At 45.1% G+C, this 17,894-nt stretch overlaps 1 protein-coding gene across 6 annotated transcripts in view; it reads left to right on the forward strand.

The window, feature by feature from the left end:
- The window catches only part of epha3 (eph receptor A3), a 126,389-nt gene extending 121,314 nt beyond the window's left edge, over nt 1-5,075 (forward strand). For 4 of the 6 annotated variants that reach the window (XM_047337211.1, XM_035603834.2, XM_035603835.2 and 1 more), the window contains one exon: nt 2,207-5,075. In XM_047337211.1, the coding sequence (XP_047193167.1) occupies nt 2,207-2,312 (106 nt within the window). In that variant the 3' untranslated portion in view covers nt 2,313-5,075. Of the gene's footprint in view, nt 1-767; nt 886-2,206 lie in introns of all 6 variants that reach the window. The other 2 variants (XM_035603838.2, XM_035603837.2) reach the window with 2 other exon arrangements.
- The last annotated feature ends 12,819 nt before the right edge of the window (nt 5,076-17,894 follow it).

Raw genomic sequence — 17,894 nt, forward strand, 5'->3', positions numbered from 1 at the left:
TGATTTATGAGGCTTTGCTGACATAAAAATGCCCTATGATATGATTAAGATGCGGAAAATAAATCCTGAACACTCATTGGTACACGTGTGATGGTGGTAGTGGTTTAAAAGTATTAAACCATTTTGTGTTTCGACTCAACAGAACGGGCACAGCAGAGATTAATTATTGTGTGTCAGTGTTTCAAAGGCAGATATGAATGGAGCTGCAGTGAAGCTAGAAAAGTGCATTGCAGATTTTTATTATTAATATTTATGACCTCAAGTTTCTCTCCCTATTAAATTATATTGACTCATTTCAACTTAGCACTGTTGTCTCATCAGTTAATGCTGTACTGTGTCTCATTTTTGTTGCTTGTCAAATGCCATGGCACTTTGGGGCCTTTGGGTATCAGGTCCCCTCCACTTTCTGTTTACATACGTCCAAAATCTGTTATATTTGCAGTGATTCATTTATGCTTTTGATTAATCTTTTTTTAAAGTCTGATTTATTATTTACCATAAACGATTTATGGTGTGTTCTCTTTTTTGAATTTGTAAAAGTTGTACTCTTCGTGTCACCTTAATTATTAGTTATGACTATCTTCTTTCCTGAATGTAGCATAAATGTTCAATTTATACTGTATAGGTTAAAACCACACACTTTTGCCTGATGTATTACAACTATTTAACTAACTGCTTTAGATACCATCCTACAGAAAAAAAGATGTATTGATGTCGTCCAGCTCAATGTGTTAATGTTAATGTTGGTGGGCCTGGCTGTGTCTCAGTAGAGTGGTCCTGACGGAGGTCCACGTCACACCCGCCACTTGCCCAGAATGGGAGCCGTCCATGGGGATCACCACTCTCTAACGCCCTGCTCCTCTCCGCCTCCTCAGGCTCTGGATGGTGGGTGGTCGATGAGGGCCGAGGCCCCGCGCCTGGGAGCAGTAACCCTTCCCCCAGAACCACTGATGTGCTTTCACTTGTCCGCTCTGTAAAGGGATAGTTAATATTCAGTGACAGCTCAGTGCCACTGTTAACTCTTACTCCAAACACAAGTAAAGAACACTTGGAAAGTGATAACGATTATTGCATGCTGCCAAAAGACAAATATTAGGAAAGCAATATAAGGAAAGCACAAGGAAAAGCACAATAGATTGTGCAGTTTACATTTAAAGCATCACTTGATTTGAGTTAACTATCCCTTTATATTAACACAACGTGAAGCAAAGTCTGTGATTTCCTGGTGTTTCCAAAAATCCCTGCTATTCTGTCTGCTCTGGCAAACTAAATCCTCTGCTTGCATTTAATAAAAGCAACTGTGATATCATGTTTTTAACAACATACAGAATATTGTGATCTATCTCACTGCGAATGTTTGTTGCTGCCACTACTAATGCAACATTGCTGTTTGTAGCTGGGCAAAAAAGACACGTCTTGATAGGTGCCTTCGACTTGTGTGTATTGGTCTGTATACGTGATGCATTTTAAGGTTGTTGTCACTGTGTGTTTTCAACGGCTTGACATGTCAACTAAGCAGACTAACTTCTGTCTATATTCGATGTGTATGATGCATAACGTGTGTGTGAAACGGACACTGTAACTCAAAATTATTCAAAGGTACACTTGAGTGCATGTACAGGGACTAATCTTTTACGAGTATTAACAAGTTAACAGGCGCATCTGAATCACAGCGTTACATTCCGCGCAGGAACCAGTGCTGCTCCTCTCCTCAAACCTGGACCTCCCCTGTGTTTTAAAGGGAATACAGTTCGATGCAGGAAACTAGGTCTTTTCTACCACTGAGGCCCTCGGATGCCATCGTGTCCTCCACTGACAGGGTCGTAATAGCAGCTGTCAGTGTGGCCCCACAGGCCCACCTCTCTGTTTGTTAGTGATGGAGACACACACACACACACACGCACGCACGCACGCACACACACACACACACACACACACACACACACACACACACACACACACACACCCCTCAGAGATGAGGCAGTCAAGCGGCCTTCTGGGAAATGCAGTCCTCTGTGATTGACAGCTGCATGGGAAAGTGAAAGGAGCAGCACTGGGAGCATGTCATTAAGTGCCACGTGGGTGTCACAGCCTCCGTCACTAATTTACTCTTTGCATCTTCTCTTTCTCTCCCCATCTCTCTCTTTCTCTGACTGTGCCTCCCCTTTCTTTTGTCCTCCCTCTCTCTCTGTCCTTCACTAACTAGGGATCTGAAAAAGGTCGGAGTGACTATTGTAGGACCACAGAAGAAGATCGTGAGCAGCCTCAAAGCCCTAGATTCCCACACCAAGGATGGCCCAGTACCTGTTTAGAAAGAAAAAAGAAAAGAAAAAGAACCTGTCTTTCCGTCTGTGTTGACAGACCGTGGTTGCTAATCGCACTCTAACACAGTGGCTGCGTATCCAAACTAGAAAACGGATGGAAATGGGGGGGGGGGGGGGGGATGTATAATTCAGGTGAGGGCTTTGATTGTTTTGTTGGAAGACGAATTCAAGTCCTGACAGAAGGAAAACGGGAAGAGTTCAGTGCAGATCTGCCAGCTAGTTAACTGGCCACCTCTTCAACCCTCCATCCCTTCATGCCCGAGTTGAGATGCCTTACAGACTAAATCAGAGGGAAGGGAGAGCAGGGGAGAGCCAACGAGGTCACAGAGACCCGGTCGGGGATTTCGAACCGGGGACGGACTCGGATGTGGGCCAAGGACGGGACGAACATAAAAGCCGGAGCTCTTCAACATTGGCCCAGCCGGGGAGCACGGCCTTCCCCTTCACAGCTCAAAGGGGTCCGGCAGTTCCTCACAGTCTCCTCCCACCAGCCTGTGGAACGAGGCGGTGAAAGCGGCGGCGGGGCCTCGTGTGGAGGAGCCCGGCGGACAGCAGCAGCTCCCCCGGATGAGGACCCTCTCTGGACTGATGAAGTCTGAGGCGTGAGGTTTACATTTACTGTCTCTATCCATCAGAGAGCGGAGCCGGTATCGACACACACCCGGACAATAACCCAGCCATTTCCCTCTGTAGCTCTCTAACCTATAGCATATTTGCGTTCAGTAGACACGTCACATAAAAAAAAAAAAAGCAATAACAATGATAATCAGTCAAACAGTCTCATCGCGGAAGCCACGAGTCTGTCACCTCGTGTGTAATGTAATGAACGCTGTGCTTTTGACGGTACAGGGGCCATGGCGCACTTCACACACGGACATTTTTCCTTTACCGCGACCTCCATGTTCTACGTGCCCACGAGCAGATGCTGTACAGTTTTAGTGCCGTCCCCTCAACCGAATGCCCTTCGCGTGAAATCTCAGGATGTGTACGTTGATGTTTTTTTTGTTTTGTTCTAACTTCTCTAACAAGGAGGAACAGAGAGAGGGAGATGGAGCGTAGCCAGGAATTGAGATTGCAGGTTTAGGAAGACGGGAGCGAGAAAAAAGCCAGAGGAGGAGAGAGATGGGTGATAGGAGGGGAAAGAGAACTTAACTGAGATGAAGCAGTGTCCTCCGGACCCTCTGCCGCAGATGCTATTGTGTCCCGGAAGTGTTTTAAACCAGAAGTGAGTTTTTTCTTCTTCAGGTAAACCGCTTGACATCGTCGACTCCACGCGGCGCGACACCAGGTATGAAGGCCTTTCTCCTAAGAGGTGAGATGTGCTCTCCGTCACTTTAGATCGCGGGGGGATCCGTCACTTACCGCTTCGGTCGGAAGTTTACTGTTGAGAAAGACTGTTCTAGTTTAAAATGAGCTCTTGATCCTCGAATGTCGCTGTGTTAAATGCGAAAACGTACAGTTCTACTTGTTAAATCCGCGTGGGAGCTGTCGTTTACTTCTTTGATCGGAAATTTGCTGTAAAAAAAAAAGAAAGTGCTTTGTTCTAGTTTAAATTAGCTCTTAATCCATAAATCCTGGTGTGTTAAATGCAAAAAAGAACCTAAAACAAAGTAGAGTGCCTCCTGTAGCTGTGTTCAGGGTTGGTTCACGATGGGATCACCGAGCGAAAAGGCTCCAGTTTGAATTTGTTTTCAACAAAGTCTTGGTCTTTTTTTCTTTCTTTCTTTCTGCGTTCTCACTGGGGCATCGGGGTTCACTGCAACACTTCCAGCAGATCATTTTGTTCCTGTCGTATCCCACGTCATATGTCCAGGGTGGGATTTCCTAAAGGCACCTTTGAGCTTGCAGACGACGTCTGTACGATGAAGTGCATACTTCAAAAAATGCTAGTCTCCTGTTTTGATGTCACCCAATCAACACATACCCAGTATTTCTGGCACTTTGGTACTTGGTGCTGTTGAATGGATCATATATAACCACGAGGACGCCTCTTTGAGCTTCCTCCAAGCACTTCGTACACAATATCTGAGCACTTTGAATGGAAATGTTACTGCCTTGGCCGCGGACTAAGCGTATCTAACGGACGGGGGAGATCTCGGTGCTTTTGGGAAACCCAGCCCTGGTCAGTGTGTCCGTCGGTCGTCTGTTCCTCGCTCTACCTGTGGATGCTGCCGTTGCTGCTATGTGTTTTCTCAACAGCATGTACATAATGTAAACCATCATAATGATAGCAACTAGCACTACAGATCCCACTATATGTACATGGCCATCCCTCTTTGTAAAAATGTTTGTATGTATAAAAGAATAAATAAAAAAAATTTGTGCAACAGTTTAATTAAAAAAAGAGACAAAAAACCATCTGTATTATATTTTATCTTATTTTGAATTATAATTGTCAGCTTTGTTTGTTTTGTTTTTTACAAAAAAGGCAATTATGATTACACTATTATTTATTTGTTAACATTATACAGCGCAATGTTGGTGTCTTTTTCTTTGTAGCATACAGTAAATTATGTGTCAGTGCTATCTGTGTTTTGGTTTTTTTCGACTTACTTCATAAACCTGGGACATCTGAGAGAGCAATAATGTTGTAATGCACCCTATATCCAGATCCCCCATTTTCTGTCTCAAGACTGACTCGCGTGTCTGTGTGAGAGTTTTACGTGTGCAAATGTAGATGGCCTTGTCTACTAATGTAAAATGATTTGTAGTGGAAACATTTATATTTTTATAATAAATATTCGCAAAATATTTTCCAAAAAATGGACAATGGCAGACCTGCCCCTGTGTTTTTATTTCATCGACCTATGGAGGCCGTAGCAGCCCGACACATAACGTGGTCTTCTCCTTTAAGTGCGAGCGTATTCCCACATGGCTAAAAGATCACAGGTGGAAGTGAAGCGCTCGTAACTCAGATGTCGTCTTTTTTTGTTTGGGATTCCATAGATCAATCTTTTAGCGCGTCTTGCTTTCCTCGGAATAGAGGCCGCCGATCATCCGACCGACATATACAGTGCGCAGGACAGGTGCTTCGAATCACCGAGTTCACGGGGCAATCTGCTTGAACAGAGGAGTCCATGGAGAGTTCATTCACAGCCAACAAGTGTCCGCAGTAAAAGAAATGTCAAATTCAAACGACAGAATAACTGACAACGTAGAGAAAGACGGTGCTCAGATTGAGCAATAAGTCCACATGGCAACGGAGACGCAGAATTGTATGCATGTCGTACTGAATTAAGCCTTGAGTCACACACTGGACTTCATCGTCCACAAACCCTCCAACATCTGTTCACAGGCTGAACCACCTCAGCCTCTGTTTCTAATCCCTTCCACCGAGCTGCCGGCTCCTTATTTCCTTGGCCACATCTAACAGGGCACTTTGTTTCTGAGCATGCCTGGTCGGAGCCCATTTGTTGTGTGATTTCACTTGTGGAGGGATCTGCCTTTTCTCTCCACTTGCTGGCTGGGAGGAGATGAGATGTGTCAGACGGGGGAAGGAGTGATGGTCTCCCTGCTCCGTGTTGAGAGGTTGACACTATCCAGATGTTGCCGGGGCAGATGTGCGCAGAGAGAAAACAGGACACTGCCCTCCCCAAGTCAGGAAACAATGAACACAGTATGCTTGACAACAGCACCAATTTGGCCTTGTTTTTGTCTATGTAAAACCTCGATGGTCCTGAACCCGCCGGGCTGATGGGAAAGACAGAGGCAGGGCGGAAGTGGGGGGGAGGAAGAAGGGAGGGAAAGCTGAGGGGAGATGAAACCACAGAGGGGAGGGTCGAAGGGGCAGGTGTGCGGGACCCACAAAGCCCGCGTCAGTTCTGTCCAAGTAGATGCGAACGTTGCCAAACAATGGCACAGGATAATGCGATAACGCGGGAGAAGATTAGCCAGCGCCATTCATCATCCCGCTTGGCAGCGCGTTGCTGAAACGCGCTCCCCTTAGCTGCCGCGGACACAGAGCGCCGGTTCCACTCGGAGAGTAATGATAATGAGAAAAAACGACGTCTTGGTGTGTGGAATTTCATTCCCCACTTTGAACAGCAATCTTTTAAAAAATAAAAAAAAAACGCACCTCCCGCAACGAGACACAGCACCTTCTGCCGGATTTTTGACAACCGGCATTTTCCTGTATGGGCTGAAAGGCCACAGGACCGCCGACCGACATTTTTCCAACTGCGGTTTTCAACTTGAACTTCACCATCTTCAAAGGCCTAAACATTTCCTTTCCTTTCACTTTGCTCTGGCGTCAGCCGTTCCCTCCTCCATGATTGTGGCTCCAGAGTTTATGCGTTTGAATTTTTGACTTTGTATAATCAGGTCGCTGCGTCTTCGACAGCATCGCTCCAACGCAGCCGATAGAATATACACCTGCCGCTCCATGGCTCACGTCCCATCCCCTCCATGTGGAGACTTCTCCATCCTTTGACGCCACGTCGCTCCATCTCCCCTCTCCCTTCCCTCTTGGTGCCTGCAGAAAAAAGGACTGGCCTCCAACTGTGTGCAGCTGCTTTGAAGGGCCTGACGCCGTGTTGCCGACTCATAGCGCTCCGCTCAGCCCTCCCCCTGCGGACCGTTGTGGGGCCCAAGTGCTGGCTTCATAGTTCACCCATGAAGTGGCAGGATGTGCTGTGTCAATCTTCTTTTGGCAAACAGCCCCAGTTCATCAGTGGACTTTGGAAGAATCCAGGCATCGCCCCCTCTTGTGTTGCAGAGAATGTGCAAGAACGCATGACACAAAGCATTGATGGAAATATGAGGATGTTATATGTACATGTGTGCACTAGGCTGTCACAATATGAAGGCCGGAAATGGACAAACTCATCTTGTTTACCATCAGGAAATAGCCTTACAGTAAACTCTAAAACCCGACATGGTAACAGTCCGACCTGTCCTCTCTCACCCACTTAACGTGTATGTGTTATAAACTAACTGGCAGCCATATAAATGGAAGCATTACAGCCTTAAATAGTGTCACAAACTCACTGAAACTGACACGGTCAGCACTAAAAACCCATATAAACTTATTGCAAATGCTGCTGATACCAGCTCCGACGCATTCTCGCTCTCCCTCGATGCTTCCTGTTCGAGCCCGACTCCTGCCCATATGCTGAGGAAGGCCCAAGAGAGCGTATGGGAGCGTTGGGGCTCGTGAGATCCGTTCACACAGTAGATTCAGCCCTGTGGGTATCGCTTCCGACGCCCGCTGTCCTGTGGACCTTGGCGAGACTCGCTGCTGCAGTTTGGAATGACACTGTATATGGAGGTACATTCACCATTAACTTGTTCCTTCATGTATATTAGGGACATAAAGGCACTCTACTAGTTATCATAAGGCTCTTATTGACTGTAAAAATACACACGTGGCATCGACATATTCATTACAGCGAGTCAACACACGCACGAACACACATGTACACATTCATAGATGGATGGAGGCTAGTTGTTGGCTTTGTACTGTCTGTGCTCTCTGTGGAATCATTTTATTACCAAAGTAACGTACAATGTTATCATCGCAGCGCGCGCACACACACACGCACACACACACACACACACACACACACACACACACACACACACACACACACAGGTCCCAGGCCTGCGGGTGCTCAGACCACTTCTGTCACTTTGACAAACGATGCCATCACAAAGGGAAGTGAAGCTCACATCGCTGCCTCCTCACCAGTGGCAGAACGGACACAAATACAGGATTTATCTTTCTAAGTGGAAGGTGCAAGTTTGTATTTGTTGGATTAGTTTTTCAAAACTTCTAGCTTTGGCATTATTACAGTCTTTATCCAAATTAGTTTTGGTTGCAACCACTGGGATGTTTGATTCCGGAGGGGAAATCCTCAAAAAAAAGAATGAAAGCCTGGAATTAATGACAAGTGCCAAATCTTATTTGATGTGGTTTAAACCCAAATGTGCATTACTGTATGTACAGTACAGTCAATTTCACACAAATTGTTTCTGGTTCAATGCTGAAATTGAAACACCTGAACGCTTTTGAAATTAGACTGCGTTGCATTTCTGTTGAGGAGTTGTCATTTCATCACACATTGCCACAAACCAAACAGAAAAAAAGGAAAAAAACCCACGCCGGAGCAGAGCCAAGAAGGCTCGGCGTGAGGAACAGAAGGGCTGTAATGGTAATGACACCTGAAGAGGCTGCGCCTCACTATGGTAATGTCTGCAGCGAGTGCCGAGCCGCTGGTCCTGCTGCTGTTAACACCGCCGTCCGTACCACGGAGAATTGATTTCCCGTGAAGGCTGAGTGATGTGGAGGGACTGCTGGCCCTCTGATGTCAGCACTCTGTCATCTCTCTCTCTCTGCCTCTCTTTCCTTTCTCTCCCTCTCACCCTATCCTCCCCCTCTCCCCGTCTCCCTCACTTTGGACTCACGTCTCTTTCTCCCCCTCGCTCTTCACCTTTCTGCCCTTTGTCGTCACTTGAAGAGCTGCGGTTCTTCTCCCCTCACCTTCTGCTCGTCCCCCTCTCTCCCTCCTTCGAGTCAGTTCTGCTTCATTGGCATCGCATGTTCGTTACCACGAACATTTCAAAATCCTCTGCAGCTTATTAGTGTTCATCCGATAGAAGTAAACAGGCATCTCGCGCCTCCCGCATCCAACTCCTTCTCGACAGGATGGCAGCGCGATGAGATCATGATGCCAAGTGAGAGCCCGGTTTCCTCTGCTGTCACTCTCTTTGCATCATTCACATGAATGGACTTCACTCGGGGGAAGGCGAGATTTGGTGGTGAATCAACAGACCTTCTCCTGTCATTGTCCCCTGCGCATACACACACAAACATACGCATGTGGAGGCGCATGGAAACAGGAACCGGCCTGTTGTGACACAAACACGCTGACGGGAAACCCTTTATGTAACTGTTGGACTGAAACATCAGCAGATGTCTCGGTGACTTCTCTTTTACACCGAAACTGTAGATTGCACATGGATTATTTAAAAATCGGTGTTTTAAGCGACGAGTCCAAATACCCTCTTGAAGGTGACCTAGTTAAATCTTCTGTATAAATCGTGATGTTCTCCATTAATGAATACACAATGACATATGACGTGTGCCGCCGGCGGAGAGGGTCAGAAAGCCGTGGGAAGCTTTTTCGATCTATCATCATCAGTTTGATTCAACCTAAAACAACACTATGTGATGGGTAATGGGCGGCTTGAGTCCCACCTAACGTATGTACTGTATGTACAGTGCTGGAATTTACACTTTAGTTGAGCTACTTGTGTTCTTCTCCACAAGATTTAAAGAACTAATGACTAACAGCTGTTTTCAGACGTGAACCCCAGTCTCAATTTTCCAGACATTTTCCCGGACTTGGCCTTTTCCGCATATGACGGACGCAGCAGGAGACGGTCTGTGGCGTGTGGGCAGAGCGCGCAGGCGGCAGGACACTCTGATTGTTATCGTTCACGGTCATCAACATGCCCACTCGTTCTCCCTCTGTACTCTCACATGGCCTCTCACAGACATTTCCTGGAGATGTTACCATCGGGCGCTCTTCCTGTTTCACTCTCCGTCTCTCTCTCTCTCTCGCTCTCCGTCTGTCCGCGTCATACATCGCCTCCATCGCCCCATCTTTCCATCCACATATTAAAGCCATATATCACCGGGATCGAACCCGGTGTGTCAGAGCCGGTGACAAGCTGATTTACTAGTGGGTTTTCCTCCGTGTCTGTGCGTTTTATGATTGGGGTCGAGGGCCATGGGCACAGGGATACATTTCTGACAAGGTCTCCCTTTGACTACTGGTGTTTCTAGCAGTTTTTCGTGCCTTCCCGCTGAGCTTGACCTCTGCGAATTGCAAGGCCACATGTTAATGCCACTTTTGACTTAAACAGCTGAGTTCCAGGAGACGTCGCGGCCGGCGCTCAGCAGCTGCTGCGGCGGTTAAGGAGTTACCCTATTTTTTTATTGTTTTTTAGATTGACATATTTCTTTGGAGAAAACTCTGTACAACATTTTTCGATTGTGGCCAACTTCAACTTGAAATTATTGATGACTGGGTGATATATAGCCCGAATGAAATCAAAGTGCGCTCACTATTCAGAGAACCACTTTGCCAGTAAGAGCTATTAATGTCCAACCTAACATAAAACAGCATTGTTTAAAGTAAGCTTTCTTTTTTTTGAACTAATCACTAGATCCTGCTGCAGTGACCTCATTCTTCCCACAGCTATCAGATTCAGTCAAACAGTACAGTGCATTTCAGTTCAATTTTAAAATACTTTATTACTTGTTCAAGGGGCAAAATGGGGCAAATAAGTTTATAAAGATATTAGAAAGAGAGAAAACATTTAAATACACAAGGATTTATAAAAACTATGTCAAATACCCCAAAGCCACGTTTTACGTTCCAAAAGTCAAAAGCAAAGATACATTAATGTGACTATACACAAGGCAAACTGACCTATTGTCATACTCTTCTACGCTTCTGTAGCAACACAAATCTATCTGTGGGACATGCAGGTGATCTCAAATGCATTCCTGACCGCATTAGCTTGGTGGAGTCATGGAGGACGTGCGTGGGGTCAAGTGACCTCATCCTGAGTTCACATCCGATTTCCCAAGATACATTTTTGTTCGACGACTCCGAGCGCAGAGAACTGGGCGTGTGGGAAAGCAGTTGTTCTCTGAACGTTGACGACTCAGCTCATCCCAGAGCAAGCATGAGCGCATCCATACCCACTCCGGAAAGGTTCAGGCCAGGAACTATGACATGTACGTAAACACCAGGCCTGGGCTTGCCCACGTAGAAACAAAGCACTAAGGGCTAAGTGGGACAGAACACAGTGAAAGGACACAAGCCCACTCGCGGCGGAGGCCATAAGACACACGGTACATGCATGGATGCTTCCACATAGTGCATAAAGCAAGATTTCTATCTACATCACATTTTCTGTCTGTTGCCCACCAGCCACCCACTCTTTGTTCCTCTTTCCTCTTGTGTGTTTTCCATGTCAGCGGAGGAGACATGACAAGTTCTTTCCGGCCTTCCTCCCCCAAGTACTCCAGTTCAGATTTGACCACAGTCTGTCTGTTGGCCAGCCAACCAGTCAATCAGTCATACCACACTGGTCCTGCAGGAATGCGGAGGAAGAGTCCAGCGCCGGGTTAGTTCCTTTCATCGTCAGTCATTTCTTTTGCAACGTGATCGCGCCGGAGAGGAGGCTATGGAAAAAACACACTCGAACGCAGCGGCGTGGTAAAAGTGTTGCGCCGAAAAGCCGTAAATGTTACGTGGTTCACATGTGTGTAATCTGTTCATACAGTCAAAATGTATAATTTGATGCTTTTGAGCAGGGATCATATTCCTTTTGAGATCAAAATTATACAGCGTGCTCGCTCGCTGCAGCAAGTCGATGAGTGACTTGAGCGGTGCTGTGTCTCGGGGCTCCGCTGCAATGTTTCTCCCTCGTTCCCTCTCATATATACACATAAGGAAAGTTAAGCTATTTATTTTTATGTTAATTCCGCCTGACATTTACAATTACCGCTGTGTTTGGTTGCAGCGGGGCCTGCTTTAATGGGGCTGTTGACTGTCAAACTTGGTTACGTCTCTTCAGATCTCAGCCCTCCTTTCATGGGGACCGTATTGTTTGTGTGCGAGTGTGTGAGTGTGTGCAGAGGAGGGAGTTACTGCATGTGTGTGTGTGTGTGTGTGTGTGGAAATCCTCGCTCACACATGTGCCTGCATTGTACAAAATGAATGTGAGCATGTGCAGTGGTGAGCATGGCAAAGCTTGGCTGTCATGAATGGGAACTTTTCTTGCGGGACTTTTTTTTCTCTTTCTGCTGGTGTGCACCTGTGCACATCCAGAAGGACTTTTGCAGGCCCGATGAGGGCATTCCGGCACCGGATGGAGCTTATTGCTACAATGAGAAATGATAAAAACCTTTCCTCTTCCGATCATTGTCGTCAGAGGCGAAACGACATTAACAAGCCAGGCGGCTTTCGCCTGGGTTTTCATGCTCTCTGATTCTGACTTCCTCTCCAGTTACAGCCGTCCAAACAGTTCAGGGAAGTGGCGGCTGTAATTCACTAATGACATAAACAGTTAGCAGGGGACAGAGAGACAGACTCGTGGGGACCGTCAGACAAGTCCGTATTGATTTGGTAAGATGACACTTTGTCCTAATGGAGGCATTATGCTGTTAATACAATAATGCAACCAAACATTTAGGGGCAATAAAAGTCTTTTTGGTTCACCCATCACATGTCTGACTACACGCATACTTCTATAATGTACAGTACATACTGTATGAATAGAGAGCTACAAAAAAAAATTTGCTTTACCATTTCATTTTTTGGCTCACTCACTATTAGGTATCTTTCAATATGTGTTTATTTTTTTCTGATTCAATTTCTGATCCAACACACTGTTGCTCCTCTAAAGCAGTGCAAATATTCTGTATCTTTTCATTTGATCATATCGGACATTATGTCAGATGTAAACAAAGTTGTGACACATGTATCGTTACACATTACAAATGATATACTGTATACGCCAAAATAGAATAAATGAGGAGTATAAACAAACCATGTAGCATATGGTATGGTTTGGATTATGTCAAAGAGTCGCCGAGAAAGAGCCAGAAAAACAGTTTAAGTTAAGGGAGCAAGGGTACAGAAGGGAAACGTAAATGCAAGACAAATGTTAGATGTTGACAAAATATTATATTTCGGCTCAGACTACATCTTGGCAGACTGAAAGGCTGTGAACTGGCAGATGGCACAAAGTCAGCCACACTCTGACCGACAGACAGACAGACAGAGAGAGAGACGCACACACTCGCAGGGCACTCTGCCTACTTTCCCTTATAACAGAGGTAAGGCTATCAAAGCCCTCGTAATGATGTGATGGTCTGCTAGCGCCTCAGCCTCTCTGGATGGAAAATGTGAGGAGACAGCGTGATTGATCAAAAACGCAATCCACACAAACCTTCCAAAACCCTCCCTCCTTCCCCTGGCCACCATCTGAGAAGCAAGGTGGAGAGATCGGGAGGAATATTTTCTTTGCGTTAAGCAGCTTCTCTTGGATCCTCTGGTACTCGTCAAGCCTGTGAGCTCTGAGAGCAGAATGCCTAAAGGGATGAGCACTTCATCCAACGTCCTCCCCCATCCCTTTGTCCAGAGAATATGTCTGTTCCCAGGCCGACATCATGAGCTGGAAGAATATCGTCGGTGTCTGAGGAATGTGCAGAAAGGTGGACAGTGGGAGGAACGGTTGAGGGGTATTTGGTTGTCATTGAGGCCGGGCCCTGAACGCTGTGTCAGTACACAGTAGTTGCAAAGATGATGCGATGTGTCTTGTGCTGCTTTCAAACATGCACCGAAGTCGGGTTTCCCTTCCAGAGAGTTTCCCTGAGCCTTTCCAGAGGGACAGTATGTGAGACCACAAACGTTTCTACCCCCCGAAAATTCTGGAACTTTTACCGGATGAAAATTCCTGCCTCCTCCCCTGTAAAATTGTCAGAGTGAGCCCACGTGAGGAGAATCTGTGGAAGACCTGCGGCGATGAGCGGGCGCTCCGCGCCGGCGCCACCCCTCAGCTGAATGGTCCAGAAAGGATCTTACTGTCGTGAACCCGTCTGACGTGGGACATTCTCCTGCTGCGTTCTTCATATGCGGACGGTGGATGTCTGAAAATTATTTTTGGAATCGTGTCCACATGGGTGATCTTTGATGCAAAATATCAAAATATGATGAGCAGTTAAATAATAATATAAAGAAATGTAATATGTTGATAATACTAGCCAAATTCCAAGTTAATTTTACTGATTATACTGCAATATAATTTTTTTCAGAATTTTTTTTTGTCAGTTAGACATGAAACTCAATCGTGTAGCAAATCTCTTATTTTAAGATGCTAAACATATTGGAGAAAAACGAATTTGAGAGACAGCTGCAGTGCACAATAAAGTTCTAGATCATGATGTCAGAGACATACCACAGAAATGTCTAGATATACTTAAACATTAAAGGTTCAATTTTATTTATGCATTTGTCTTTTCTAAAATCTAATATTGCTTTCTTTTGGGGCAAAACAAATGCTATTTGATGTAACAGTAAAAGACCTGGCTTCCATTTTTGACAATTTTTTGATGTACAGTTTGTTTTTACTGCCATTTAATTTATTTGATACCAATAAAGTGGTTTATTGGTATTTATTTCAATATTATATTATTTATAATATTTATATTTATATTATATATAAAGTGTATTAAGTAATAAGTAATAACAGCATTTTATTGGCAGTTGCCACCTGTAGAACATTGATCAATTCTCTGAAGAGTTTTTTCTTTATTAAGAACTCCTGACCAACTACTTGCTTCTGAAGCTACTTTTTTTCTTCTTCTTTCTTTTGTTTTCCAAAATGAATTCCTTGAATCTGCAGATACATCGTAGATAACGTACAAAGTGTCAACATACATGGCACATTACACGCGCACATTAGGGTTTCCTACATTGGAGCCCGTTACTCTTCACACGGTGTGATTGTGATTATCCAAATAGAACCTCTCCCTGGAAATCGGAGCCGGCCCTTTATTTACACTGGACATATTTCAAGCCGTTTCGGTCGTCTCACCTCCGCGGAGCTTGGGAATCTCATCTGACAGCCTGGATCCCTATCTGGGTGAGATCAGGAACTAGTCATCAGAGCCGAGACCATCTGTTTACACGAAGACAGGCCACAGAGCTCTGACTCAGGGTTACCCAACACCGCCAGACCAGGCAGCTGAGTCGCAGCGAAAAAGCCGTGGGGTAGCAGCCACGGCTCTTCGTAACCGTTCTGAACTGTGATAGTCTAAACAAAAGAAATGGAGTGGAGCGCCGTGGAATGTATGAGGTTCAACTGATATGTCGAGCTGCCAAAGTCAGATCTCACTCGGTCGGCATTTGCCGTCGTTTACGGTCGATACGACGCCGTCTGGTCAAATGTCTTCTGTGGGTCCACTCGATACTCGAACTAAATCTTATAAAAATCGGACACTTCAACTTTCTTCTTCTACAAAAAAATGTTTTTCTGTATTTTTGATATAATAGTGCTGTCACCTTTCCATTACCACTTGTACTATTCCTTCAGAAGTACAAGTACAAGGGCTGAAACATGAGAATAAGACGTCATGGGTTTGTCTGTGCAGGGAATTATGTCTAGCTCTAGTAATATTTTTTTTTCTTGTCTATGTGTATTTATTGTTGCAGGAGGGTGCGCAGGACACCCACTAGGAAAGCTGTTGCCGCTATGATCTTGTAAGTTGCGCTCGACCCAGCTGGAAATATCGTCACAGTCCAACATTTATGTCTGGCAGGAAGAGTTATTATTCTCTTTGTTGTATGGGTTTCACCCAAAGGTGTTCCAGGAAATTCTGGAAATCAAGTTAAGTCACAAAGAAAGATGTTCGTGGAGGGAAATGTCTAAAATAGCAATTTTCCCCCCCTCTGCTTTTTTTCTGCTATAGTCTAGTCTGAATCACATAACAGGGTCTCTATTTCTACAACAGTCTCAGCTGATGAGTTGTGTCTGCTCTGAAATAAACCACAAATGGAAAGCAGGTCACCAAACTTGGCACTCCTTAATGGATTGGTCTTTATTTGTTGCTTATCTCTGATTGTACCTTGTTGTCATAGATGGTAATATGTTTATTCGCTGAGTGTCTTGCAGCGGAAAAAAAAATAAAATCTAATTACCAAGTGACAGATAACATGGATTCAGAATATAGTATCTGCAGATTGTCTCTGTTAGTTTTTAAGGGGTGAATGTAAAATAGAAGTAAATAAAGAATATGATAAATATTTAAATTTAAATGGATAATTAATTAGAAATGACACAATAATTATGACTGTATGTCTCTTAATAATTGACAGTCAGTGGTTAACAAAGCCCAAACGCATGACGCATGTTAAATTGTGCTCTTCAATTAGAAAGTTCCCGTACCGTGTTCAATATCTATACCCCCGGTTTTCTTTCTCGTAGACTTCAAAACAAAGTGGAACAACCGAAAGAGAGCTTGAGTTCATATTTGCGTTTTGAAATCCACAGAAGTAACATAATAGAATCACAGAGTAGCAGCACATTTCCAACGCAGGGGCCTCTTCCAAGTGAAATCTGATTCAATGGGCTGTGAACAACAACCCTACATGACCGCTGTGTTGTCTTTTTGTGAGTTCTCACCTCTTATCACTGGAGAGGAGAGCCATGTGTGCAGATTTGTAGATTTCAGCCCGGTCTTTAGTGCAATCACAACATTTACATGTGAGAAAAGCCCTCGGTCCAGTAAGGCACGTGTCCATCACCTCGCATCTGTTTTTCTTGCATCCCCGAAAAAGACTCCAAAGCCTCCATGGCACTTATTGAAGGAAGACATAACTTTTTTCATGAATATCCATCGGTTGATTAACTGCAGACACAGCCTGTCTGAATAGAAAACCTTATAATAAACAAATTTCCAGTGGGTCAGCCAACAACAACAGACATTAGCGAGCAATTGTCTCATTCCCCAGCTACATTATTCCCATACACTGGGTAATTCCCCCTTTGGCGTAATTGCATGTAAAAGCCATTATCATCTGGGTCCATGCTAATCATATTTTGAGGCAGGGCTCTGGGGTAATTGTTGAACTTTTTCTGTCAATGTGTGGAGATCGAAATGCAATCCTGGCACTGGCATAGCTGCAGCTGCTTCCCTTTTCTGGTCTGAACCCCACGAAACCGCCGCAGATTGCTTTTCACTCTGCTCCGACTGCGGAGCCGAGTTAAGTTCTTCGAGATGACTTTTGGGGTTTTTATTCTTATTACCGTACCTTGAGGGCTGGCACTCCACTCCCCCGGCGCGAGAGACCGACTGGAGCGCGGCTCGGCCGCTGGGAACAGAGGAGCGATACAGAAGCGGCAGCAGAAGAGGGTTGGGGAGGAGAGGCGACGAACGGCGAAGGCGGGAGAGAGCCGGACGGAGAGTTTCACGTCAACAGTGTCCGTAGAGACAGCTGTCAGAGAGCAGCTCGCACTTTGGAAACACTTACAGACGCATCAGCACCGAAGAGCTGCACCTGCACCAGGGTTTGTGTGCGACCGCGAGAGTCGGGCGTACATTCGTAAGCATGTGTGTCACTGTTAAAGTGCGTGAGGGCACATTAGTGTGTGAGATAAATTACACTTGTGGAAACACACTTTCTGAATCAACTGTATTTACATTTCTTTACGCCCAGTTTACATCTGTTGCATGAGGATTACTGTACTCTAAACTTCCACCCACTCGGGCCTAATTTTGCTGTTTCCACAATGTGTTCACTGATCCAGAGAGCGATACAGACTCTTATATTGAAGGCCCGTACCAACACTGGAATACTTGGAGCAATAGACAATTACTCAAGAATTCAGTGTCGACTCCATTACTTCACTCTTCGCAGAGTGAAAACAACAACAATAATTGTAAAGGAAAATCATATGATAGAAAACCTATTGCTTGAAAATAATACAATTATTTATCTATTTCTTTATCACCTTTTTTTGTTGCTGCTTCCAAGCTACAGCTGTTACCAT

The sequence above is a fragment of the Scophthalmus maximus genome, chromosome 14 (assembly GCF_022379125.1).
Source record: "Scophthalmus maximus strain ysfricsl-2021 chromosome 14, ASM2237912v1, whole genome shotgun sequence".
Classification (NCBI taxonomy): Eukaryota; Metazoa; Chordata; class Actinopteri; order Pleuronectiformes; family Scophthalmidae; genus Scophthalmus; species Scophthalmus maximus.